This window comes from Erinaceus europaeus, chromosome 2 (genome assembly GCF_950295315.1).
Source record: "Erinaceus europaeus chromosome 2, mEriEur2.1, whole genome shotgun sequence".
Lineage (NCBI taxonomy): Eukaryota > Metazoa > Chordata > Mammalia > Eulipotyphla > Erinaceidae > Erinaceus > Erinaceus europaeus.
In genome coordinates this window covers 64,487,288-64,514,103 of record NC_080163.1, presented here as the reverse complement: position 1 = coordinate 64,514,103, position 26,816 = coordinate 64,487,288, and the positions used below count along the sequence as shown (strand labels likewise).

At 35.9% G+C, this 26,816-nt stretch overlaps 1 protein-coding gene across 3 annotated transcripts in view; it reads right to left on the bottom strand.

Moving 5' to 3' along the window:
- Positions 1-26,816, bottom strand: part of LOC103107907 (disintegrin and metalloproteinase domain-containing protein 2-like) — a 152,928-nt gene that overhangs the window by 39,733 nt on the left and 86,379 nt on the right. The window contains exons 4-9 of one of the 3 annotated variants that reach the window (XM_060182179.1): positions 16,125-16,203; positions 8,480-8,556; positions 7,919-8,084; positions 6,310-6,366; positions 2,765-2,836; positions 1,619-1,785 (exon numbers count right to left, since the gene is read on the bottom strand). The exons of the other annotated variants lie outside the window; for them this stretch is intronic. Of the exons in view, the coding sequence (XP_060038162.1) occupies positions 1,619-1,785; positions 2,765-2,836; positions 6,310-6,366; positions 7,919-8,084; positions 8,480-8,556; positions 16,125-16,203 (618 nt within the window). The remainder of the gene's footprint in view (positions 1-1,618; positions 1,786-2,764; positions 2,837-6,309; positions 6,367-7,918; positions 8,085-8,479; positions 8,557-16,124; positions 16,204-26,816) is intronic. 3 annotated transcript variants of the gene reach the window in all.

Sequence of the window (26,816 nt, the reverse complement as noted above, 5' to 3'; positions counted from 1 at the left end):
TACAGAAGCCAGACCTTCCACCCTCTGCAACCCACAATGACCCGGGGTCCATGCTCCCAGAGGGATAATGGGAAAGCTATCAGTGGGGGGGGATGGGATATGGATTTTGGGTGGTGGGAATTGTGTGGAGTTGTACCCCTCCTACCCTATGGTTTGTTAATTTATCCTTTCTTAATTAAAAAAAATAAAAAAAACATAAAAATTCCTCTTCATACTAAAAATTTTCAGTGTAGAAGCCTTTCATCTGCATTGTTAAATGGATTCCTAAATACCTACTTCTCTTAGGTGCTACTTAAATGAGGTTGCTTTCATGATTTTTTTTTCTGTTTAAAAATATTTCTTTTAAAATTTTATTTATTTATTTATTTGTTATTGGATAGAGACAGAGGTAAATTGAGAAAAGAGAGAGGGAGAGAGACAGAGAGATACATGCAGCACTGCTTCACCACCCATGAAGCTTTCCCCTGCAGGTGGTGACAGGGAGCTTGAACCCGGTTCCTTGTGCACTGTAGCATGTGCCCTTAAACAGATGCACCACCACCTGGCCCCTATTTTTTCTTCTTCTTTTTCTTTAAGTTACTATTTGTATAGAGAAATGCCACTGTCTCCATTTATTTTGTAGTTTTACATCTTAGTATAGTGGTTAATGACTGAAAGAAAATAATTTAAAAATTGAGTACATGTGACTTAAAAAATAACAACATAGCGGCCAGGTGTTGGTACACCAGGTTAAATGCATGGGTTTAAGCTCCTGGTCCCCACCTGTAAAGGAAAGCTTCATGAGTGGTGAAGTAGAGCTGCAGGTGTCTCTTTGTCTCTCGCCTTCTCTATTTCCCCCTCACCTTTCAGTTTCTATCTCTATTTCTAACCAATAATAAATAAATAAAATTTAAAAAATAACATACATACATATGTTTAATATAAATAAGAGAAAAATAACCTTTTAAACTGAAAGTGTTTTTTTTTTCTTGGATTTTTTTTTTTCTTCTTGGAATTTTTTCTCTCTTTTTACTTGATAAGACAGAGAGAAACTGAGACAGGATTGTAAAATATATGGATAGATATATAGACCTCCAGCATGGTTTTACCTTTCATGAAGCTTCCCCACTGCAAGAGGAGTTTGGAAAGGCTTCAATCCAAGTCCTTGTGAAAGGTAATGTGTGTATACCACCAAGTCTTGTACCACTCAGCCTCTAAATTCATATTTTTAAGTGCGTTAAAGGTGTATATGGTATATTAGGGATACTAACATGTAAAATTATGATTTTACATTTTTGGCATATTTTTATTTTAAGGAAATAAAACCGTAAAGGAAGCCTGAATTACTCTGCTAATAAAATATAGATAAAACATAATACTAATAAAATATTGACATATTTAGTGGGCTATATGTCACATAATATGAATGCAAACTCGAAGGAGTTTTAATTACAAACCACAAATACAGTCATTGTTATACACAATTCTGTATGTAAACTTGCACTATTGAAAATATTATTCTTACATAAAAAGAAATGTCACTAGATATTTTAACTATTCCCTTGCAATGGTCAGAAAATAGACCATGTTGGGATATGCTTTCTTTCTATAATCTATAGTTATGTCAAGATAAGCTTACACAAGTAAAAATGCCACATCATGGGGTCGTAAAACAAGATAGGATTTTTTCCAGCTTAAAAATCTGTGTAGTAACTCATTAGCATCTCCAGTTACTGGAATTTTATTTCTATCAATCCAAAGTTCCAGTGAAGATAGAATTATTGTAATATTGAATGAAGTAAAAATCTAAAATAGAAAACATGTATAAAATACAGTCAAGCATCATAGCTAAAACACATTTGATAATTTATAAATGAATGTAAAATGTGTAGTGTTGAGATTTATGACACAGTTGAACTTTAAATGTGGATTGGATTTCATAAAATGTTAGTAATTACAAACAAAGCAAGCTGAACAGTAGATATATTGCTGATAATAATTAGTAAGTCACTAATGAAGTTTTAATGAACATTTTGATATATTTACACTTAAGCAAACCCCAAATGAAGTTTATTTAAATTATTTCATCAGTAAATTTTCATATATAATTAGTATTGGTAAATATCAGCAAGATGGTAATAGAAAGAGTTTCCTCTTTCAATTCAAATAGAAATAACTAAGAATTAAACCAGATGGACAAGGCATCAAAAGAATTCTACTGCATGGTCTGAGACTGAGGTTCTCACTACACTTCAGACACCAGTACTGACAGAAATAAAGGGGACTCTGAGGAGATTCACATATCTACATCTGAATTCCTTGAGCTTTCTAATGTATATTATCAGTTCATTTAGGTCCTTATAAAAAGGACCACATCAAACTCAAAAGTATTTGAACTGAAAAATAAACTTGGATCAAAATAAAAATTGAGGGGTCACGGATAGCTCACCCAGTAGTGTGCCCAGTCTTCTTCACTGGTGCATGACCCTGGGTTTGAACCCCATCACCATATGGGGGTATCAAGGAGGGCCCCCAGGGATTTCCATGGATGATGATTATACTTAGGAAGATAAGAAAAGAGATGAAAGACAACTACTGAATGATTTTACTCATATGTTGAATGTATGTTTGGTGTGTTGCTTTAGTGTATTGTATCAAAATATCCTCGATTCTTAAGTTCCACCTATGAATGAGCTCACCCATTGTTCATCCTTCTCCAGGCAGTCTCATAATAAATCACAGAAAATATAACTAAATATCAATGTGCTAAAGAACAGTAACTTACAGCATTGGTTAATCCAATTAGCTGGAAAAGTTTTTGTGTGACAACAGCTACATCAGAGCCCATCTGTTCATACTGAAAGATAAATCATATTTTAGATCTACACATATATATTAATACTAGTTGTTCTTTTTAAAAAAACTAATGACAGGAAAAATTTAAATTAAAAATTTAGTAATACCTAAGCACTCTTAAATACTACAGAAATATTTGTAAATGGGGCCAGCTCTAGCATCTGGTTAAGCCTTAGTATAGACATCACCATTCTTGAGGACCTGGGTTTGAGCTCCAGCTCCTCAGCTGCATGGGGAAAGTCTCCTGAGTGGTGAAGCAAGTACTAGAGGTGTCTCTCAGTTTTTCCCTCTCCCTTCTCAATTTCTCTCTGTCCTATCAAAAATAAAGAGAGAGAAAAAAAAAGACAGAGAGAAAAGAAAAAAAAAAGGGTGTCAGGAATTGTGGATTCATCATGTATCATGGAAGCCCCATCCAGGCAGTGAAAGAGAGAGAAAGAGAGAGAGAGAGACAGAGACAGAGAGACAGAGACAGACAGAGAGAGAGACAGAGAGAGAGAAAGAGAGACTTGTATTCATTATGAAAAAATCAGAATGTGAAATGCACAAACACTATAAGCTCTCTTTAAAAAAGGAAGAGAAGAGGTAATGCTATCAAACCAATCTATAAAAAATTATTTCTCTGATAGCAAAAGACACACAAAAAATTAGATGTGTTCCTAAGGAATATAGTTACAAAAGCCCTGAAAAGTATTTGCAAGCTGATTTCAATAGTACGTTAAGAGAATCACATATCATGGTCAAGTAGGGTTTATGGTGGGGATACAAAGATGGCTCAACATGTGCAAATTAATGAACATAACATAGTATATCAACTAAAGAAATAACAACCACTTGAATGCAGAAAAAGCATTTGACAAGGATCAATATTCACTTATTATTTTAAAATACTCTTTTATTATTTATTTATTCCTTTTGTTGCCCTTGTTTCATTGTTGTAGTTATTATTGATGTCATTGTTGTTGGATAGGACAGAAAGACATTGAAAGAGGAAGGGAAAAAAGAGAGGGGGAAAGAAAAACACCTGTAGAGCTGCTTCACCTCTTGTGAAGTGACTACCCTGCATGTGTGGAGCAGGGGATTCAAACTGGGATCCTTATGCTGGTCTTTGCGCTTTGCACCACCTGCCCTTAACCCACTGGGCTACCATCCAACTCCCTAAAAATACTCTTAATAAAATGGGTATAGGAGGACTGTATCTTAACTCAATAAAAGCCATGCATGACAAATCAAAGTTACTATCAAGTGCTGTGGTGCTGACATGAAAGTTTTTCCTTTAAAAAAAGGGCAGGGATAAAGCAAAATGGTTATGCAAAGATAATCTCATGCCTGAAGCTCCCAAGTCCCAGGTTCAGTTCTCCAAACCACTATAAATCAGAGTAGAGCAGTGCTCTAGTTAAAAAAAAAATTAAGAGTTATGATAATATGAGATTATACAGACTTGCAAAGACATAAAACTATCAATATTTGCAGATGATTAGATAATACACAGAAAAATCACAGTCTACAGTACATTAAGAAAAATCATTCAAGTGACCTTGCGATGTAGCACATTCACTAGAGCAACAAACTAGCAAGAATGAGGTCCCTAATTTTACATCTTGTGCCCCTATGCAAAGTGATACTCTGGCTCTCTCTCATAAATAAACTACCACATAAATCATCTACTGGGATTAGTTGATAACACTTTTAAAGTAGTCTTTATAAAAACAAGAAAAGAAGTTTAAAATATCCTTTAGGTCTGTGACATCAGCCACATAAATGTGAAATTAAAATCAGTAATAGGCTGACATAGTCTTAAGCTTTAGAACACAAAGATCAACCCGAGTCAATAAATGCCCAATCAATAATGAAAATACAACTTTGAAAAAGATAGCAAGGTGTCTTTTACTCTCTCTTGTCCTAGTCCTTCAATGTAGCACAAATAAGTCTGAAGGAGACAACAGTCTGACTTCCAGATTCCTCCTTCAAACCAGAGGAACCTTAGTTATAACCTTAATTATAATGTTCTATTCTATTTGAAGATTTCCTGAAAAAAAAAAATACTTTCACAGCTCCCTAACTCAGATTTCAGGTAATATCCATTGCTTTAGAAAATAACAGAGGAATGACTGATCTGCAGATGTGTAGAGCAAAAGATTTCAGGTCGAGATCTACTCAATCCTGAAGAGAACAGGGCTGACACTCTTCTGGAAACTGAGATATTCAAAGCAGCAAGGGCTGGCAAAATAGTTCATTTGGATCCTGCATTGCTTTGCCATGTGAGTGACCCAAGTTTGAACCTGGCTCCCACCACATTGAAGGAAACTCTGATGCTGTGGTCTCCTTCGTTCACTCTTGACTCTCCAGGCAAGACATATACTCAGGAAAAACCAACGGAGAATGTCCTGAACTTTCAGTTCTTTCAGTCTGTAGACTGAAAGCAAACCTAACTACACCATGAATGACTTAATATAGATTCACTCTTTAAGAGAAACAACTTCTTTTTCTCCCCTGAATGTTGCAATTTCCAGAAAAATCATGTATCTTAGTCTGTTTGGTTTCCAATAAAAATACCATAGATTAGGTGCTTAACCAACAAACATATTTCCCAACAATTCTGGTGACTGGGAAGTCTACATTCAAGAAGTAAGAAGATTTGGTGTCTGAAGAGAATCCTCTCCTTTTTACAGAGGGCTATTCTTTTTTTTTTCATTTTTTTTGTTATGTTTATATATAACAAATAAGTGAGGGGTCTCTCTGGGTTCTGTAGTACATATAACAGTACCATCTCATTCATGAGCCTTTAGGAGGTAGCAGAGTGGATGAAATGTTGGACTGGTAAGTGTAAGGTCCTATATTCTACCCCTGGCATCTCATGTACCACAGTGATGGCCTCTTTTTCTCTCTCCTTTTTCTTTTTTGCCTATGTAAACAAGTAAGTCTAAAATGACATTTGTTAAAGGCAAAACTATGAAAATAATAAAAGGTCAGTGATTATCGAGAATTAGGAGAATGTCAAGGATGAAGAAAAACTGGAGGGCAATCTAAAGGTAGTAATAATTTTAATTTAACTATATATAAAATAATACATATAGATGTTTTATTTCCAGCTCTGATCTGTTAGAAATGCATGAAATGCATAAAATGGCTAAAAAAAAAAAAAGCTTAGCAAGTGTAGGACACTGCCTTTTCATGTGGGGAGCCCAGGTTCAAATCTTGGCACACATGATATAAATTAAAACATCAGAGAAACTCCAGTGTTGTCATTTCTCGACTCTGTCTTTCTGTCCATCCATCCATCTATCTGAATGCAAACTTAACCCAGGAACAATGAAATCACCTAGGTGTAAGTCCCTAGTAGAGAAAAAAGAAAAGAAAACAGAAATACACTCTAAGTCACCATTTATTTCTTGTTTCAATGTATTTCAAGTGTTTAAATCCCTCATGAATAGTGACATGAATTGAAATAAGGCAAAGAAGTCAGAATATACTTACCAAAATTTTTTCAACTACAATATGAATTTCTATATATTGAGAGAGTTGTCTATATGTCTGAAAAACATTATAGATTTTATGTCAAAACTGAAGAATAATTGTAAAATCAGATATTTCAAAGTATTACCAGAAGATAACCTTTGTCACCTATTTTGCGTTTACTTATCAAATCACCATTTAATTTACACAGAAATTAGGTTTCCTCTATTCGCCATAATCTCACTGGTATCAAAGTTTTAATATTACTACCTTCTGTGAAGAAATCTTTCTCACTACAAAATGTGTGTACATATATATATATTTCTATTAGCTTATTATATATTAAAATGTAATATAGTTTTGACTAATACTCTGAATAGTAGGAAGAAATTATCTGAAGAATGAAGTTAAACCTTGTATAAAGCACCTGAGGGAGAAAAAAATAGAAATGACAGAATTATTTAAGCAGGACAACAGTTATTTTCAACAAGTGGAATCTGAGTACAATGACTTCAACTAGGTCATCATGACATAAGCAGACAGAAATGTCACATCTACTGGAGTTTGAACTCTGATTTATTTATGTGAGCTAGACTCTGAAAAAAAAGGAGAAAAAAAGAAAAACAAGAATAAATAGTACTTATTTTAACTGCTGAAAAAAATTGTTATATACTGTCCTCATTATTTTTCCTAAAAAAGGCAACTGAAAAAAAATACACCATTGAAAACTTTCATGATAGCGTTCAGAATCACTTTTATAGAAGAACTCAAGTATTTGCTACTAAAATCATATACCATCTACAAGCACTGGAAGAAAACTGGAAACATAATTAAGTTTTACAAACAAAATAAATTTTTCCAGTGCTTATTCTAGAGTCTGCAATGTTTTCTTTACCTTTACCTAAGGAAAAAAAATGCAGAAGGAACAAAAAATCTAGAATTTAATAGAGATTAGGCCAGTGATGATCATGTCAATCATCTTTTGTTATTAAAAAATGAAACACACACACACACACACATGCACATATACCAAAATCTACAAGCAAATTTTAAAAATTCTGACAGAATGAATTTGGAGGAAAGAATGAATCTGAGACATTAAAAATCAATGGAAAGGTATGTTACTAAAATTGTCACCATTTGGTTGTTCCAGAAAATTGGATGGCTAGTTTATTTATTTATTTATTTATTTTCCCTTTTGTTGCCCTTGTTGCCTTCTTTTTTTATTGTTGTTGTAGTTATTATTGTTGTTGTTATTGATGTGGTTGTTATTGGATAGAACAGAGAGAAATGGAGAGAGGAGGGGAAGACAGAGGGGGGAGAGAAAGATAGACACCTGCAGACCTGCTTCACCGCCTGTGAAGCGACTCCCCTGCAGGTGGGGAGCCGGGGGCTGGAACCCGGATCCTTACACCGGTCCTTGTGCTTTGCGCCACCTGCGCTTAACCCACTGCGCTACCGCCCGACTCCGGGATGGCTAGTTTTAAAGCTTTCAATATAAGCTTGGTTTTCTCTGTTATCTACTGAGCATTTCTATTACTTATAATTATTAATCCTGAGAGCTCATTTAATAGAAAAAAGTCACCATTTTTAAAATTCTGCATAGTAACATACTCAATTAAGCACATACCTGTACATTTTGTATTTTATAAGAAATATCTCTTGACTCAACATCTTCAGAATATAGTGAAATACCAGCATTCTTATGTTTTACTTTATAAATCACATGCTCAAAACCAATTGAAGGTTCCAAGGGTTCAATTCCATAAGTCACATTTTCAAACTGCAGTAAGCCCCTACAAGTTAAAAAAATATATATGTGAATAAAGTTCTTTGTGTCAATAAAATGTTGTCAGATTTTAAATACCATGATTATTGTTGTATCTGACTCTTGAGGTTGCAAGCAGTAACACTGGTGACACAGAGAAAAAAAATACTGAGTAGCCACCAACTTACTACCACATGAGACAGAATAGTAATGCTATACTATTCACCCAGAAATTAATATTCCATAGTCTCAAATGTATCAGATTGAACATAAAGATAGGAGACATCTTATTTCATTGTACTTTCCAATGGAATTCTCACAATAAACATCCTCGACTTAGAACCCTTGAACATTATTTAAATTTTTCAATTTTTTCCCAAAAGAATAGTCAAATTTTGTAAATATAAAATTAAATGTCAGAACCTGAGTCCAGTACATGTGCTAATGATGACCATAGAATTTGGATACCCTTCAATATATCCTTGATAGTAGCAAAAATTCTGAAAAATAAGAGAGATGTGTATCTCTATTAGAATAGTTCATGTTAAAGGTACTACATTCAAATATTTGAAACATATATGCTTATTAGTGTGTCTGTGTAAAATAGTAACCATTCACAAAGACCTGCGTTCAAACCCCAGCTCTCCCTCTGTAGGGGGGAAGGTTCAGGAGCACTGAAGCAGGGCTTCAAGTATCTCTCTTTCTTGCTCCCTATCATTCCCTCCTACCTCAAGTTCCCTCTGTATTACCAAATAAATAAAAAGACGCAAAATTTATACCTTAAACCAAGTGAAAATAAAGGGTATAAGCTAAGAGGAAAGGAAGAATCTAGTTCTACTGAAATTAAACAAATGCCCTGCCCATTGTCATAGAAGACAAAAACTAGTAAAGTCATGGGCCCCTTGGAATATACCTAAAATAGACCTACCAGCTTTTTCCAAAATGGGGACCCCAAATCTTCATCTGCAATATTCTTGGCTTTAGGCTCATGACTAGTCAACAATTGGTTTTGCTTTATATCTTAACTCTTTTTCACTCACCAGGTTTCAGATGCTACCATGATGCCAACCTGACTTCCTTGGGCAGACCCACTAGGGAAAGAGAGAGACAGGCTGGGAGTATGGATCAATCTAGAAAAGCCCATGTTGAGTGGGGAAGCAATTACAGAAGCTAGACCTTCCACCTTCTGCAACCCATAATGACCCTGGGTCTATACTCCCAGAGGGATAAAGAATACGAATGCTATCAAGGGAAGGGGTTAAATAGGGAGTCCTGGTGGTGGGAATTGTATGGAATTATACTCCTCTTATCCTATGGTCTTGTCAATATTTTTATTTTATAAATAAAAATTAAAACATACATTTAAAAAGAGAGTTAACTTTGCAACCACTGCATTTGCATGCAGGAAAATCTGTTTTATTGTGCAATCTGATGATAGAGTTTATTAACTCAGATCAAATCTCCTCTAAGAAGCTTTTGGCTTTTATCTGGTGAAACAGTGGGTGGGATGGTGAGTGAGAAATTTAGGAGCCTGGACATTCTACAGTGCACAAACGTTCCTTCACCTGGGACCATAGTTCTCCTTAGAACAAAAGTCATCAGTGGGTTTCAACTCATCTTCATTACATTAAAGGGTATAGTATTCTTTTTTTATATATAATTTTCTTTTTTTAATATTTATTTATTCCCTTTTGTTGCCCTTCTTGTTTTATTGTTGTAGTTATTATTATTGTTGCTATTGGATAGACAGAGAGAAATGGAGAGAGGAGGGGAAGATAGAGAGGGGGAGAGAAAGACATCTGCAGACCCGCTTCACCACTTGTGAAGCAACCCCCCCTGCAGGTGGGGAGCCAGGGGCTAGAACCCGGGTCCTTACATGGGTCCCTGCGCTTTGTGCCACCAGTGCTTAACCCGCTGTGCTACCGGCCCGACTCCCAGGTATAGTATTCTTAAAGAGGAATACCACCACCACCACCCCCCCCACACACACACCCTAAATTATGAGATTCTTATTACCTTTGTTAGTTTGGAAATAAGATTTTTCTGCACTAAATTAGAGACAGTCAAGAACAGTCAGGTAAAGAATATCCCTTTCTCCAGCCTTTCCACCTTTCCTTGCTGTTCTAGCTTTGCTGCTACTTCTCCACCCTCTGTTTGCAATTTTTTAATGTCCCAAAATTCAAGGGTAGATCCCAGCTTCCTCTTCTGATATCTTGGGGTTCTCCTAGTTGACTTTGCATTCTCTCATATTCTTTATCCCTTTCTTTTCAGAACTTTGAAAAATGAAGTTTTTTGATACCTAGTTACACATTTTACTTCTTTGGGATCATGATGCATAACTTAGTAGTGACCCGTAACTGCAGGATCATCAGGAAGGGGTTGTAAACTTGATCTTTGACACTGTCCTATTGTATACTGATTACTGAAGCTAAACACACTTCATCTATCCCTGGACATTTCCTTTTTCCAGATCAAACCCAAATCTTTTAGGCTGAATATCATCACAAATTGTTTCTCAGTTAAACAGTTCATTGTTTTAAACACTCAGTATGCTTGACAAAGCTTGTAAACCAGGTAAATCTGAATTAGTTGGTCAATTCATACCTACTATGGTCAAAGTATGACTGGTGACTCATTATCATAGTAAATTCTAAGCATTTGGGTCAGATCTAAAGCAATTTTCTAATATGAAAAGTATGAGGATTTAATGATCCAATGTAACCCAACCCCTACTTGGTATGATGTTGACTTCTACAACCAGAATCACCTAACTCCAAATAGAGGGAAACAAATACTCTGGCTTCTCAGTTATCCAGACAAGTTTCATCCTGTCATGTGTCCTCCTTCACATATTGTTTCTCCTTTATTTGAAAGATATTTTCAATCATTTTTTCCTGAGGGATTGTTGATTTTGATCTCCTTTCAGTTAGCCAAGGACTCCCAGGTATAGAGCTCTCAGTGTATATTAGCTCAGGGTCAAAATTTTCCTTAAAATCTCAAGAAGATTAAATGCATCTTGTATAATAGTCACTTAAAAATTAAATACTATCTAGGGCACCAAAGTAAAAACCCTGTGGTGAGGGGTAGACATGCAGCTTCCTGGGCCAGTGGGGGGGTGGCAGTGGGTGGGAGGGATGGGTCACAGTCTCTTGGTGGTGGGAATGGTGTTTGTGTACACTCCTAGAAAAATGTAGACATATAAATCACTAGTTAATTAATATGAGAGGGGGGGAAATCAATTTTAGGTCTCAAAGTTTTTCAAAACACAAACTGAATCTTTTTATTATATAGGCTGTGTATTTGATATGCAGACTCTCTCAAAAGCCTAGACCAAGTAGATCAGAAGCATCCAATAGCACAGCTATATACAAGATACTGGGTACTGTACAGCAAACCATAACAAAAGGACTTTTCAAAGTTAACCCAATTACCAAATAATGTGATGATAACATTAACTATCGATTGTCTTTTGGAACCCTAAGACAGCAGGAACCTCACATCTCCACTATAGAGCCCCTACTTCCCCCAGTCCTGGAACCCTTGGATAGGGCCCACTTTCCCGTATGCCTCTCCCAATCCATATCAAATAATATTGCATCCGCCGATCACAACCTAACCAACACAACGATTGCCACCTCAACATGCTTCACCTCAGACTGTGTCCAGAGACTTCATGTGTGGAATGACAACCCTACAGCTTCATTACTCGGGTGAGACTTTTCCTTTCATAGTATACTCTAATTCCATCTGAGGTGGTTCACTTTCTAACAAAGTTCCAAAACCTAGATATACACCAGTTTCTGTGAGAGAGAGCATATGTTCACACGTATCCATAAACTACTGCAAAATATATACCTGAAAGCAGAAGTACACTAGAGTTTGCAGTGAGTACCTCCCTAACACTTCCTCCCCACTACTCCAAGCTTTGGGTCCATGATTGCTCAACAATTTGTTTGGCTTTGTATGTTAACTCTCTTTTCAATCACCAGGTTCCAGATGCCATCAGGATGCTGGCCAGGCTTCCCTGGATTGAAGACACCACCAATGTGTCCTGGAGCTCAGCTTCCCCAGAGACACACCCTACTAGGAAAAGAGAGAGGCAGACTGGGAGTATGGACCGACCAATCAACACCCATGTTCAGCGGGGAAGCAATTACAGAAGCCAGACCTTCTACCTTCTGCAACCCTCAATGACCCTGGGTCCATGCTCCCAGAGGGCTAGAGAATGGGAAAGCTATCAGGGGAGGGGGTGGGATATGGAGATTGGGTGGTGGGAATTGTGTGGAGTTGTACCCCTCCTACCCTATGGTTTTATTAATTAATCCTTTCTTAAATAAAAAAATTTAAAAAAATTAAATACTATCATCTGTCTTTAGGATGAAAGAAGAAAAGTCAAAAATCGATAGATTTTATTTATTCTTCTGAGTTAATATTGCAAAATGGAGGAAAAAATGAATCAAAAATTATTTGAGAGAAAAGGTAACAGATATGACTTGAATATATATATATGCATATACATATTCAAAGATATATATATATATATTTGTTTTTATTATTTTCCTATAGCCTGACTGCTCTTCATATTCTCATAAGCAGCACTGACTGACTGTGGATTCTACTCTACTCTTCTTAACAATAAAAAGAAAGAATTCCAACTCTAACACTTTTGGGTCAACTGCAGGAAAAAAAAAGAAACCAACACAGTTATCTAAGCATAACAATTTAGGATGCAAGTTTTCAGAAAACAAAATGGAATTCCTTAACATTTCCAGAGAAAAATCATGATGAGCTGGAAAAAGATGATATAATAAAGAATTTAGAATAGCCATCACAATTAAACTTGACAAAGTTAAAGAATATTAATTAAACACAGAATAGCAGGTCCAACATATCAGAAAAAGAGCTTTAAGAACACAAATTACAGCTCATCAAAAAGATAAATACGTGTAAACATTCAAACCAGAGATGTTAGCTATGAACAAATATGCAGAATAAATTTAATCTAATGTGGAAAGCATTCTGTGAGGTTAACATCACTCTGATCCCCAAAGCAGGAAAAGACTACACCAAAAAAGAAAACTATAGACCTATATTCCTGATATAAATTTGATACAAAGATCCTCAACAGAATTTTGGCTAATTGAATCCAACAACATATTAAGAAAATAATCCACCAAGACCAAGTGCTGGGAAACTGTGCCTATGCAGTCACATCTGCCATGTTGTCCCCTCAGGCTATTGCTAGTTTCCGAGAGAGTTGGGATATTCTCGGAGTGCCTGTTCAGCCATGTTGTGCCCTCAGGGCATTGTCTATATCCCCACTATATCTGGAGTGCTTTGGTTACTCCTCCCACCTCCCATTCTCAGGAGAGTTATTATCCTATCCTGGAGTGCTATGGTTACTCCTCCCCCTTCCCATTCTCGTGAAAGCTACTCCTATAGAAGCCCTTCTTCTTCCACACCTAGCTCTCTTGCCAGCGCTTCACTCCGGTGTTCAGATGCAGGAAAGGTTACAACGTGAGGCGGCCACTTTCACTACCTCCACGTGGCCCAACCTGCCTCTCTAGCACCCAACTCTGAGGTGCCAGCGCAAATAAAGATTTGTGTTTCCTCTTCGCTCCAGACCCCCCTCTCTCTCTTCTCTGCGGCCCTCGCACAACAACAGGATTCATCCCTGGGAAACAACGATGGTTCATCATCTACAAGTCTATCAATGTAATCCACCATATCAACAAAAAGAAAGATAAAAATCACAGGATTTTATCAATTGATGCAGAAAAAGTCTTTGATAAGGTCCACCACCAATTTTTCAAAAAGGCCCTCTAGAAACTGGGGGTGGAAAGAAAATTCTTCAACATAAAAAGGCTATCTATGACAAACCCCTGGATAACATATTCAATGGGGAAAATTTTTAAGACACTGTTAAAAGAAATAGAGGATAGATGACACAAAGAACTAGAGGGATAAGTAAATATAAGATAGCAATTCTACCAAAAGCAACTGACAGGTTCAATGCAATCCCTATTAAAATCCCAAAGACATATTTCAAGGAAATTGAGTCACTTATTAAAAATGTTGTGTGAAACTTAAAAAAAAAATAGCATGAAGAGCAAAAGCACTCCTGAGGAAAAAGAAAAAAAAAATTGGAGACATCACAATACCTGACTTCGGGTTATCCTACAAAGTGGTAGTAGTAAAAACAGTGTGGTATTGAAATAAAAATGGACATATGGACCAATGGAATAGGATAGAGAGTGCATGAACTGCCCAATGGGAAAAAGAAGGTCTCAACAAAGTGGTGTTGGCAAAATTGCACAGCCAAATGTAGAAAAATGAAACTAGACTGCCAATTAACACCATAAACCAAAATTTGTTCAAAATGGATCAAAGAGTTGGATATTAGACCTAAAAGTATAAAATACATAGAAGAACATATCAGTGAAACATTCATGACATTAATACTAAAGATGTTTTTGGAGACTTGACCCCAATAGTCAAGTTAAACAAAAACAATACCGAACAAATGGGATCATATCAAATTAAATATCTTCTATATCTTCTATGTATCAAGTGAAAACTCCATAAGAATAAACAGGAAACCTAGAAACTGGGAGAACATATTTGCACACCATACTACAGACAAGAGGTTGATAATCAAATATCTATAAAGAGCTCATAAAGTTCAACAAAAAGAAAAAGAACAATCCAATAAAAAAAAGTGGGCAAAAATTATGAAATGATAGTTCTCTAAAGAAGAGATACACATGGCCCACATCCATATGTGGAAATGCTTCAATTCACTCATCTATCAGCAGAGAAATGCAAATTAAAACCTCATACCAGTTAGAATGGCCTTCATCAGGAAAACAGGAGAAGATAAGTGTTGGAAAGGATGTGGAGAGAAAGGAACTCTATTATATTGCTGGTGGGAATGCAAACTAGTACCACCACCTTGGAGAACAGTATGGAGAATTCTCAAACAAATACAAATGGAAATACCTTATGATCCGACAATTCCACTCCTAGGTATTTTTCCACAAGAGATAATAACACTAATTTGAAGGGGGTATATGTACCTCCAAGTTCATAGCTGGATTTTCACTATAGCCAAAATTTGGAAGCAACCAAAATGACCTTCAAGAGATGACTAGATACAAACATTATAGGACATATACCCAGCAGTAAAAAAGATGACTTTGTGTCCTTTGGGATAAAATGAATGGAACTCAAGAAGATTATGCTTAGTGAAATAAGTAAAGAAGTAAAGGACAACTACAGAATGGTTTTACTCACATGGAATTTCAAGAACTGAACTTGAAACAAATAAATAAACAAAAAGCCAACACATATTTAGATTGTGTAAAATTATAGTGGTTATCTAGGGGGTTGGGGTGCGCACAAAACTTCATTGGTGGGAAAGAAGTGAAATTATAATCCTATTAATTTTTAATCTCATAAATCACTCTTAATGTAACATGTCAGAGGGGAAATAGATTTAATACTTCAAGTTTTCTAAATGCCTAGACCATAGCTCTAACTATAAATATTATCTTTAGCCTAAGTACTTAATGTTTCAAATTTGTAAGATGATCAAATTCTGACACTAGGCTTAAATTGCTCAAGGAGCTCTAAAATGTATCTGTATATATAGATTTTAAATATCTTAGTCAACTACAAGTTTAGGCAAGATAGATCAGAACCATTTGGCCCTGCCAGTAAATAAACTACGGAGATTTTCAGATACCACGAAAGGGCATAAAGCACAGTGAGGTCAAGTATATTACTGTAGATGCTAACCATTGGATTGTCATAGAAAACAAACCTCCAACTAGCCTGGTTATAATAATAATTAACTATTGCTATTTTAAACTCTTTCTAAGACAAGTAGAAACCATTTTCATTTTCTTTAAAAATCCTCATTTCTTCTAGTCCTGGAACCGCTAGGACTATGCCCATACTTCTTGATATTTTTTTCTCTCTGATTCCTTACTGCCATACTACTGTCAACCCGAACCAAATCAATGCTGCTAGAGCATGCTAAGAGGTAAAAAAGACAGCACGATGATACCTGAAATTGTTGTTCAAGAGGTTTCATACTTCTTGAGCCATTATAACTATAAACTCTAAAGTTGTGAGGCAAAAAGTTTCTGTAAAATAAAGATAAGAAATACTAATTAGAAATTTTGTTCCTTCAGCCTTATTTTGAAATTGTACTTATTTTTTACTATAGGTGGCTAGGTAGTTAAGCAGTGAGTGGGTGATCAAGAACCAGAGAAATTAATTTTCTGAATACGTTGATTTTGTTCCAATTGTGCATGAAAATGCTACTTTCCAGGACTCTCCTCACTGATTTTAGTCTCACTGTGCTCAAGCTGTGTTTTAAGCATAATGGAAACAATTATTTCAGGCTATTTATGTCAATTCTCAAAATTTAGGTTACTTTATCACAAATACTTTTCTCATTTACTTCTGTATATGTTTTTGCCTATATATCAAATACACAATGAGGCTTATCAGCACAGTTTTAGAAAACTTGCAACTTCTCAAGAATTAAGTCAAAACATTTCCAAACAATATATCTTATTGTGCTCTATAGCTGTTATCTACTAACATCATAAAATCAGATATTTTTATCCAGTTTGTTTATTAATGAATCTCAAGCATCTAGAACAATATTTGATTAAAAAATGTCAAATTTTGAGGAAACATCAGACAGATTTAAAATATACTGAAATTTTATTATCAGAAGACCTAGGGGTGGAAGACATCATTATATATATATATATATATTTTTTTTTTTTTTCATGCCTGAGGTACCAAAGGCCCCAGGTTCAATCCCCAGCACCACCATTAGTTTTAGCTAAACTGTGAGCTGGTTTAAATAAACAAAAAAATAGAATTTGCTGATAATATGTATATTTGGTAGAGAAAAAAGTTAAGTATCCATATTTGACTGAAGAGAAAGCTATTGCTGGTAAGTCTAAGAGCAAGAAGATGTTTTCATGACCATACAGGCCTGGAATGAAAAAATATTGAATATTTCAGATGCACGAATTACACAGATTCTATCCCTAATTACTAAAATTTGAATTGCACAGAGTATCCAAAGAACCACATTTAATTTCATTGAAAACACAGACAGTTCTTTTTCAAAATGTACAAAATAGAATTCCTTAGCTCCATGTAATCCAGTTACAACATAGTGTAACTAAAGTCAGACCTGAATATGTTTTAAAGGTGCCAAGAGGAGGAAGAGGAAAACAAAGACTGGGAGATGTAGACATAAAATTTCAAAGTATTGGCTCTAGGTGGTGGCACACCTGATTGATTGCATATGTTATACTGTACAAAAACCAGGGTTCAAAACCCTGGTCCCCACCTGCAGAAGGAAAGCTTCCCAAGTAATGTAGCAGGGCTGGTTTCTTTCTTTCTCCCTTCCTATCCATCTTCCCCTTCCCACTCGATTTCTCAGTCTCTACCCAATAAATAAATAAAAATAAAAACAAAAACTTTCAAAGTATCTAGAGGAGAAAAATATTATCTTTAAAAAAAGAAAAACAGCAGTAAGACCTTTACCATGTCAATAAAAATAGTTAAATTCAGGGCTGGCAAAATAGCTCATCATGATAGCCTTGGCTGCCAACACACTGGGGCAAGACTTGGTGTTGTAATGTCTTTTCTTAACTGTTTGTCTGTCTGTCTATGTAAGTGTAGAGCAGTAAAGTCCTGGTAACAAAAATAACAATTAATAAAATAACGATAAATATGATAAAAGTGATAGTATAAAGTGCTAGATAATCCTAGAATTTATTTCAGAAAAAGAACATAGAAGTAATTATTTGGTAATCAACATAGGCAAATATAATTAAAAACAAGCAGATTTGCAATAGGAAAAGAGGTTGCTGGTGGTATAAACAAAAGGACTAGAGATAGAGCCAGAAATGTAGGAAGAAATGAAGATGCCAGAATGGGTGAATCTATTGTTTAATTTATGACAGAGCAGCACCAGCAGTGTTTCTCTCCTCTCCTCTACCTGGTCAACTAAGAATACCAAAAGAATCAACCTGGGACTGCAACAAGACAGGAGTAGAATGAGTTCAGGGACCCACCAAATCACCTGTGAGTGCAAACATGTGTGGCTCATGGACAGAGAGGAAGAGAGTAAGTGGCTAGTAACAGTCCAGCAGTTTACCAGTTGAGACACCACCTCGAATCTCTTTCACAAACAAGGGGACTAGTGAAGGGAGGAAAGGATTCCCCTAAGACTCAACAGATGCAACTGTGAGTCTCTGTTGCTACTGCCCTCAGAATCTGGAGCAGCTGCAGGGAAGTCCTGTGCTGACACCAGGGATCAGAGAAGTAACTAGGAAACTCAAGAGAAGATCTATACCTCAGTGACCTAGTGGTGGGGCTGTGAAAGCCTCTTTGCATAACCACTGGATTATCTCTGTCCCACCCTGCTTTATCATTTGGTCAAGAGTCAGTGATTAAGCTAAGAAGCCTACTTATAGTTTAAAAGCCCTGAGGCTCCCATAGCTTACAGGTTAGAAAAAGAATAAAAGAGGATTTTAAGCCACTGAGCCCCAACTTAGGGATTCAAATATTAATGAAACAACTTTCAATTTGAATAACTGTGAACCCTTTAATTACTTTACTTAGACACAAGTCAATCCAGGCAACACTGATCAGTAATTTGAAAAGTACTGAGAGAGGGACCTCATAACATACTATATAAAACGGTTAAACCAACAGGAAGAAATACTGGGGAAATGAACCAGGACAAGAGTCCAGGTAAAAGCCACCCAAAGGGTGAAATACAAAATAATAAGATCAACATCCAAACACTAGTTAAGGAAATAATCACAGGAGTGAGTAAAGAGTTTGAAAGAATTGTCATCAGAAATGCAGAAACAACAAATGAGACCCTGGAAGAAAACACTAATTATCTCAAGGTTATTAGACACCTGAAAGCTGAAATAGCTGAGCTAAGAACACAACTAGCTGAACAAGCTAAAACTAAGTATCAGAACAAGGTAACAAAATAAATGAACTCCAGAAAGCAGTACAGGGGAGAGACAATAGAATGAGGCTGAAGACACAATTTGCAAGATCAAGGATGAATTAGAGACAACTAAAAAAGAAGTAAGAGATCTCAAAAATAGATTTAGAAATACTGAAAACAACAACAGAGACCTATGATATGACTTCAAAAGAAATAATATATGCATTATTGGCTTACCAGAGGACGAAAAAGAGGGAGGGGAAGAAAGCATTCTTCAAGACATAATAGCTGACAACTTCTCTAATCTAGACAACATCAAATACATAAAGGTTCAAGAAGCCAAGAGGGGCCCAAACAGAATTAACCCAGACTTAAAGATACCACAACACATCATATTTAGAATGGAAAGGAATAAGGATAAAGAAAGGCTCCTGAAGGCTGCAAGAGAAAAACAGAGTCACCTACAGAGGAAAACCCATAAGATTACCAGCATACTTCTCCACACCAACACTACAGGCCAGAAGAGAATGGCAATATATCTACCAAGTGCTCAATGAGAAAGGCTTTTAACCAAGACTGTATCCTGCTAGACTGTCATTCAGACTAGATGGAGTCATAAAAACCTTCCCAGACAAGCAACAGTTGAAAGAATCAACTCACCAAGCCTGCCCTGAAAGAAGTGCTGAAAGGTCTCCTCTACACAGTCAGATCACTGTAAATATGGATATATCAGAACACTCTAAAATCCTACAGGAATGGGGTTAAAATATCTTCAATCTTTGATATCAATAAATGTCAATGGCCTGAATTCACCTATTAAAAGGAAAAGAGTAGGATGATGGATCAGAAAACACACCGCGGCATTATGCTGTCTACAGGAAACCCACCTAACTCAACAACAAAAATACAGACTCAGTGTGAAAGGATGGAAAACTATCATATAAAACAATGGCCCACAAAAAAGGGCAGGAACAGCTATTCTCATATCTGACACAATAGACTTTAAAATAAATAAAATTAAAAAATATAGGAATGGACACTACTTACTGCTCAGAGGATCATTCAATCAAGAGGACTTAACAATTATTAATATCCATGTACCCAATGAAAAGCCATCTAAATACATCAAATATCTACTGAAAGAGCTACAACAATATATTAATAGCAACATACTCATAGTAGGGGACTTCAACACCCCACTCTCTCAACTTGACAGGTCATCCAGGCAGAAAATCAATAAAGACATGAGGGAGCTAAATGAGGAGATAGATAAACTAGAACTATTGGATATTCTCAGAGTCATACATCCCAAAAAACTGGAATACACATTCTACTCAAGTCCACATGCATCGTTCTCAAGGAAAGACCATATGCTAGGCTACAAAGACAGCACCAGCAAATTCAAGAGTATTGAAACCATCCTAAGCATCTTCTCAGACCACAGTGGAATTAAACTAACACTTAACAATTAACAAAAGATTAGTAAGAGTCCCAAAATGTGGAAGCTCAACAGTACACTCCTTAACAGCTACTGGGTCAAAGAGGAAATAAAGAAAACAAAACGTTTCAAGTGTTCAATAAAAATGAAGGCATAAGCTATCAAAATAGTTGAGACACAGCTAAGGCAGTACTGAGAGGGAAGTTCATAGCCATATAAGCACACATTAGGAAACAAGAAAAAGCACAAATAAACAGCCTGATTGCACATCTTAAAGACCTAGAAGAAGAGGAAAAAAGGAACCCTAAAGCAACCAGAAAGACAGAATCACTAGTTAGGGCAGAAATCAATAACATTGAAAATAAGAAAACCATACAGAAGATCAATGAAAGTAAATGTTGGTTCTTTGAAAGAGTGAACAAAATCCACAAGCCTTTAACCATACTCACAAAACAAAAAAGGGAGAAGGCCCAAATATATCAGATTATAAATTAAAGAGGATATATCACTACAGACACCACAGAAATTCAACACATTATATGAGGCTTCTATGAACAACTGTATGCCACCAAGCTAGAGAACCTGGAAGAAATGGATGATTTCCTAGATGCCTACAAACTTCCAAAATTAAGTAAAGAGGAAGTAGATAATATGAACAGGCCCATCAAGCTATTGAAATTGAAACAGTTATCAAAAATCTTCCCAAAAAATAAACGTTCTGAACCAGATGGTTTTACAAATGAATTTTACAGAATCTTTAAAGAAGAACTAATACGTCTACTTTTTTAAAGTCTTCCAGAAGATTGAAGACACTGGAATACTCACTTCCAGCTTCTATGAAGCCAACATCACTTTGATACCAAAAGCAGAAAGAGACACAACCAAAAAAGAAAACTATAGGCCAATATCTCTGATGAACATATATGCTAAAATAGTAAACTAAATACTAGTCAACAGGATACAGCAATATATTAAAAAGATTGTTCATCATGACCAAGTGGGGTTTATCCCAGTGATGCAAGGTTGTTTTAATATATGTAAATCAATTGACATGATCTACCACATCAACAAAAGCAAGACCAAAACCACATAGTCATTTCAATAGATGCAGAGAAAGCCTTTGACAAAATCCAACGTCCCTTTATGATCAAAACACTACAAAAAATGCGAATGAATGGAAAATTCCTCAAGATAGTGGAGTCTACCTATAGCAAACCTACAGCCAACATCATTCTCAATAGTGAAAAACTGGAAGCATTTTCCATCAGATCAGTTACTAGACAGGGCTGCCCACTATCACCATTACTATTCAACGTAGTGTTGGAAGTTCTTGCCATAGCAATCAGGCAGGAGCAAGGAATTAAAGGCATATAGACTGGAAGAGAAAAAGTCAAACTCTGCTGTTTGCAGATGACTTGATAGTATACATAGAAAAACCTAAGGAATCCAGCAAGAAGTTTTTGGAAATCATCAGGCAATACAGTAAGTGTCAGGCTACAAAATTAACCTTCAAAAGTCAGTGGCATTCTTCTATGTAAACACTAAGTTAGAATAAGTTGAAATTCAAAAATTAATTCCTTTTACTATAGCAACCAAAACAATAAAATATCTAAGAGTAAAATTAACCAAAGAAGTGAAAGACTTATATACTGAACATTATGAGTCACTACTCAAGGAAATTGAAAAAGACACAAAGAAATGGAAAGATATTCCATGTTCATGAGTTGGAAGAATTAACATCATCAAAACGAATATACTACCCAGAGCCACACACAGATTTAATGCTATCCCCATCAAGATCCCAACCACATTTTTTTAAGAGAATAGAACAAATGCTACAAATGTTTATCTGGAAAAGATCTAGAAATTGCTAAAACAATCTTGAGAAGAAAGAATAGAACTGGAGGCATCAGACCTCCAGATCTCAAATTGTACTATAGGTCCGTTGTCATCAAAACTACTTTGTACTGTAACATGAATAGTCACACAGACCAATGGAATAGAATTGAGAGCCCAGAAGTGTGCCCCCACACCTATGGACATCTAATCTTTGACAAAGGTACCCAGACTATTAAATGGGGAATGCAGAGTCTCTTCAACAAATAGTGTTGGAAAAAAATGGGTTGAAACATGCAGAAGAATGAAACTGAACCACTAGATTTCACCAAATACAAAAGTAAATTCCAAGTGGATCAAGGACTTGGATGTTAGACCAGAAACTATTGTATACGTAGAGGAAATAATTGGCAGAACTCTTTTCAGCATAAATCTTAAAGACATCTTCAATGAAACAAATCCAATTATAAAGAAGACTAAGGCAAGCATAAACCTATGGGATTACATCAAATTCAAAAGCTTCTGCATAGCAAAAGAAAGCACTACCCAAACCAAGAGACCTCTCACATAATGGGAGAAGATCTTTACAGGCCATACATCAGACAAGAGGCTAATAACCAGAATATATAAAGAGCTTGCCAAACTCAACAACAAGATAACAAATAACCCCACTCAAAAATGGGGGGAGGACATGGACAGAATATTCACCACAGAAGGGGTCCAAAAGAGGTCCAAAAACACATGAAAAAATGCTCCAAGTCTCTGTCAGAGAAATGCAAATAAATACAACAATGAGATACCACTTCATTCCTGTGAGAATGTCATATATCATAAAAGGTAACAGCAGCAAATGCTGGGGAGGTTGTGGGGTAAAAGGAATGCTCCTGCATTACTGGTGGGAATGTCAATTAGTCCAACCTCTGTGGAGAACAGTCAGGAGAACTCTCAGAAGGCTAGAAATGGACCTACCCTATGATCCTGCAATTCCTCTCATGGGGATATATCCTAAGGAACACAAGACACCTATCCAAAAAGAACTCTGACACTGGGCTTAAATGGTTAAAGAATTTCTAAAAATAACTCAATTTTTGAGTACTAATTTATGTACAGCCTTAGACTAGAATATTTGCTCCTGTCAATATCTAAGATATTATTATTGGTCGACATCATTAAGTGGCATAAAACATGGTCAAGTATAGTATGGTAAATCTCAATCATAGGATTTTCAAAGAAAAGCACTTTCCCAACTAACTTGTTTATAATAATAATTATCTATTGTCTTTTAAAACTCTAAGACAACAAGGAACATTCTCTTTAAAATCCACATTTCATCTGGTCCCAGAACCTCTGACACTGATTGTATTTCCTGATGCTTTTCTTGTTCCCCTACCCTGTTATACTGGCCTCAACTAAGTCAGCACAACAAATGTCATCATGCCACATTATGCTGCCACTGCCTTTTTACTTCAGGTGTATCCCGAGACGTCAAGCCTGAGATGTCAACCCCCCACCTGGAATAATCTAATAAGGCCTTTCCTAACACATGGAACTACCTCGTTCGGATGGCACACTCTCCAACAAAGTTACAGATTCTAGATATAGGATAGGGCCTGGGATATAGGGGACTGGGTCCATGTATACATGAATGCATAAACTGAGGGAATTATAGCCCTCAGTGTAAAAGTGCTTAATAGTCCTCTATGATTAGACTTAGACAAAATAAGCATGACATCTAGAATGGCCTAAAGAGGGCACTGTAAATTTTCTAATCAAATAATTACTACTTAGGCCTAGACATCCTCCTATCCTAACCTCTATCTCACATCTCTCAATCACTCTTTCTACTCAACTAACTAGACAAAAGAATACACACTATATCTCCTAATTCTCTGACAGCATCAACATTATTGTCACCCCTTGATAATCTTTACCTCATCTTGGATGGAACTTGAAAGAATCTAATAATAAAATAAGCCAGAAAGAAAGATGAATACGGGATGGTCTCACTCATGGACAGAAAGAGAGAAATAAGAACAGAAAGGGGAAATACAAAGTAAACTTGGGAGTAGGTTTGGAGTATTGCACCATAGCAAAGAACTCTGGGGAAGGAGGACAGGGAAGAGTCTGGGAAAAGATTATGAAATCCTGGATCATGATGGTGGAAAAGGACTGAAATTAGAAGTGGGAATGTTCTTCATATAGTTATCATGGAGAGATGAGAAATTTTATGCATAGGTCAACAACTTTATTGTAAACCATTAATTCCCCAATAAAACAATTAAAAAGAATTAAAAAACAGAAATGAAAGAGGCTCAAAGAATACCAAACAAAATAAACACAATTAAATGAAAACATAAAGCTGTGAAACTAAAATAAATAAATAAACAAATGCAAGAAAAACATAAAGAAACAAATTAATTTAATACTCAGAAATTCCTATAAGATTATTTGGGTATTTCTTAGCAGAAATATTGTAGGACATAAAGGAATGATACTTTTATATTCACAGTTATGGAAAGGAGCTGAGTGATGGCACACCTCACAGAACACACATTCCTATTAACAAGGACCTGGGTTCAAACCCCACCCCCGACCCTCAGTGCTCATCTGCATGTAGAAGCCTCATAAACAATGAAGAGTGCTGCTGGTATCTCTCTCTCTTTCCTTCTCCATCTCCCCCTTTCCTCTTGATTTCTTTCTGTTTCTATTAAGAAATACATGAATAAAATATTTTTTTAAAACATGGGAAAAAGACATGGTTCAGAGATAGAACTTTTCATCTTGCACACATGAGACGGGAGGTTTGATACCCATTACCATCAGAGTGATGTTGTAGCAGCACTTTCTGCTCTCCCTCATATATATGGGCAGGGCATATGTCTCAATGACACAATGGCACAGCACATATCTCACATATATGAAACCTCTGGTTCAATCCTTAACATCACATTAAAAGAAAATTTTAGGCTGGGAAATAGCTCATCTGGTAAAGTATACACTTTGCCATGCAAACACCACATGGAAGAACTATGTCTCACACCATTATGGACTTGTTATGAGAAATAACTTATCTCATCTTTACCCTCCTTCTCTCTCTCTTCTTCTCTCTCTCTCCCTCTCTCTGCGTGTTTTGTTACATCTGACATTAAAAAGGAAAACAAAAACCTCCTAGATCTATTGGAATTATACATGAAATACAGGGGACATGCATCATAATAACCTAATATATACCACAGACTGGGGGAGATAACATAATGATACTGAAAAAAGACTTTTATGCCTAAGGCTCTGAGATCACAGGTTTAATCCCCAGTACCACAAGCCAGAACTCAGCAAACCCACAGCTATTATCATACTCAATTGTGAAAATTGAAAAAACTGTTTTTAAGACTAAAAACAAGACTACATTGTTCACACACATAAACTCTGTTTACTCAGGTATTAATGTTTTAGCTAGCACAATTAAACAAGAAGAAATATAAGAAATTCATGTTATAAAAGAAATAAAAATATAATAACTTGCATATGATTTGATATTATATAGAGAAAATTCTATTTTTAAACAAAGATTACTCATTTCTGGCTTATGATGATGCAAGAGATTGGACCTGGGATCACCTAGTCTCAGACATAAAAGACTACTGCATAAACTATTATAACACTTCAGACCAAAAATTATTGATGAACTCACTGAAGATGAACCAACAGGAATCTGAATGTTTCTATTCCTCATAAGAACAGACAGACTGCATCTATCTTAGAATAACCATCTTTGAAAAAGTGTTGAAGTTTAGTGTTTCTGTAAGTAAAAGAAGAAGAACTCAATGGTAAAAGAGTAGGGAAACCTGAGAATATAGCTCCACCAGAAATGCTACTGGAGTTTGTAGATCCAAAGTTTAGATGGGAATTAGGAGGTGGTGGGTCTCTCTTCCATTCCAGGGTGATTGAGGCTTAATCTTTATTATGGAAGAATAAGGGGGAGGGGTGGACATAACTTCCAAATGTTTAGAAAAGACAACCTACTCTTGCCTGAACCTTAGCAGTAAAATGCTACTTGCAAAACCTATACTTTTGGCCTCAGTAGGTCTTGCAAGCACTTTTAATTTTATTCATTGCTAGGAATTCGTTATTCAAGGGTGACTTTTTCAGACAGAAGCAGAGACAGAAAGAGAGAAAGAAATGTAAAGAGAAAGAGAGAAAGAGAAATGTAAAGAAAAAGAGAGAAAGAGAAAGATAAAAAGAAAGGGAAAGAGTAGTCTGGGAGGTGGCGCAGTGTTAAAGCTTTGGACTCCCAAGCATGAGGTCCTGAGTTCAATCCCCGGCAGCACATGTGCCAGAGTGATGTCTGGTTCTTTCTTTCTCTCCTCCTATCTTTCTCATTAATTAATAAATAAAATCTTAAAAAGAAAGAAAGAAAGGAAGAAAGAAAGAAAGAAAGGGAAAGAGAAAAAAGAAACAGTGTCAAAATTATCCAAATACAAGGT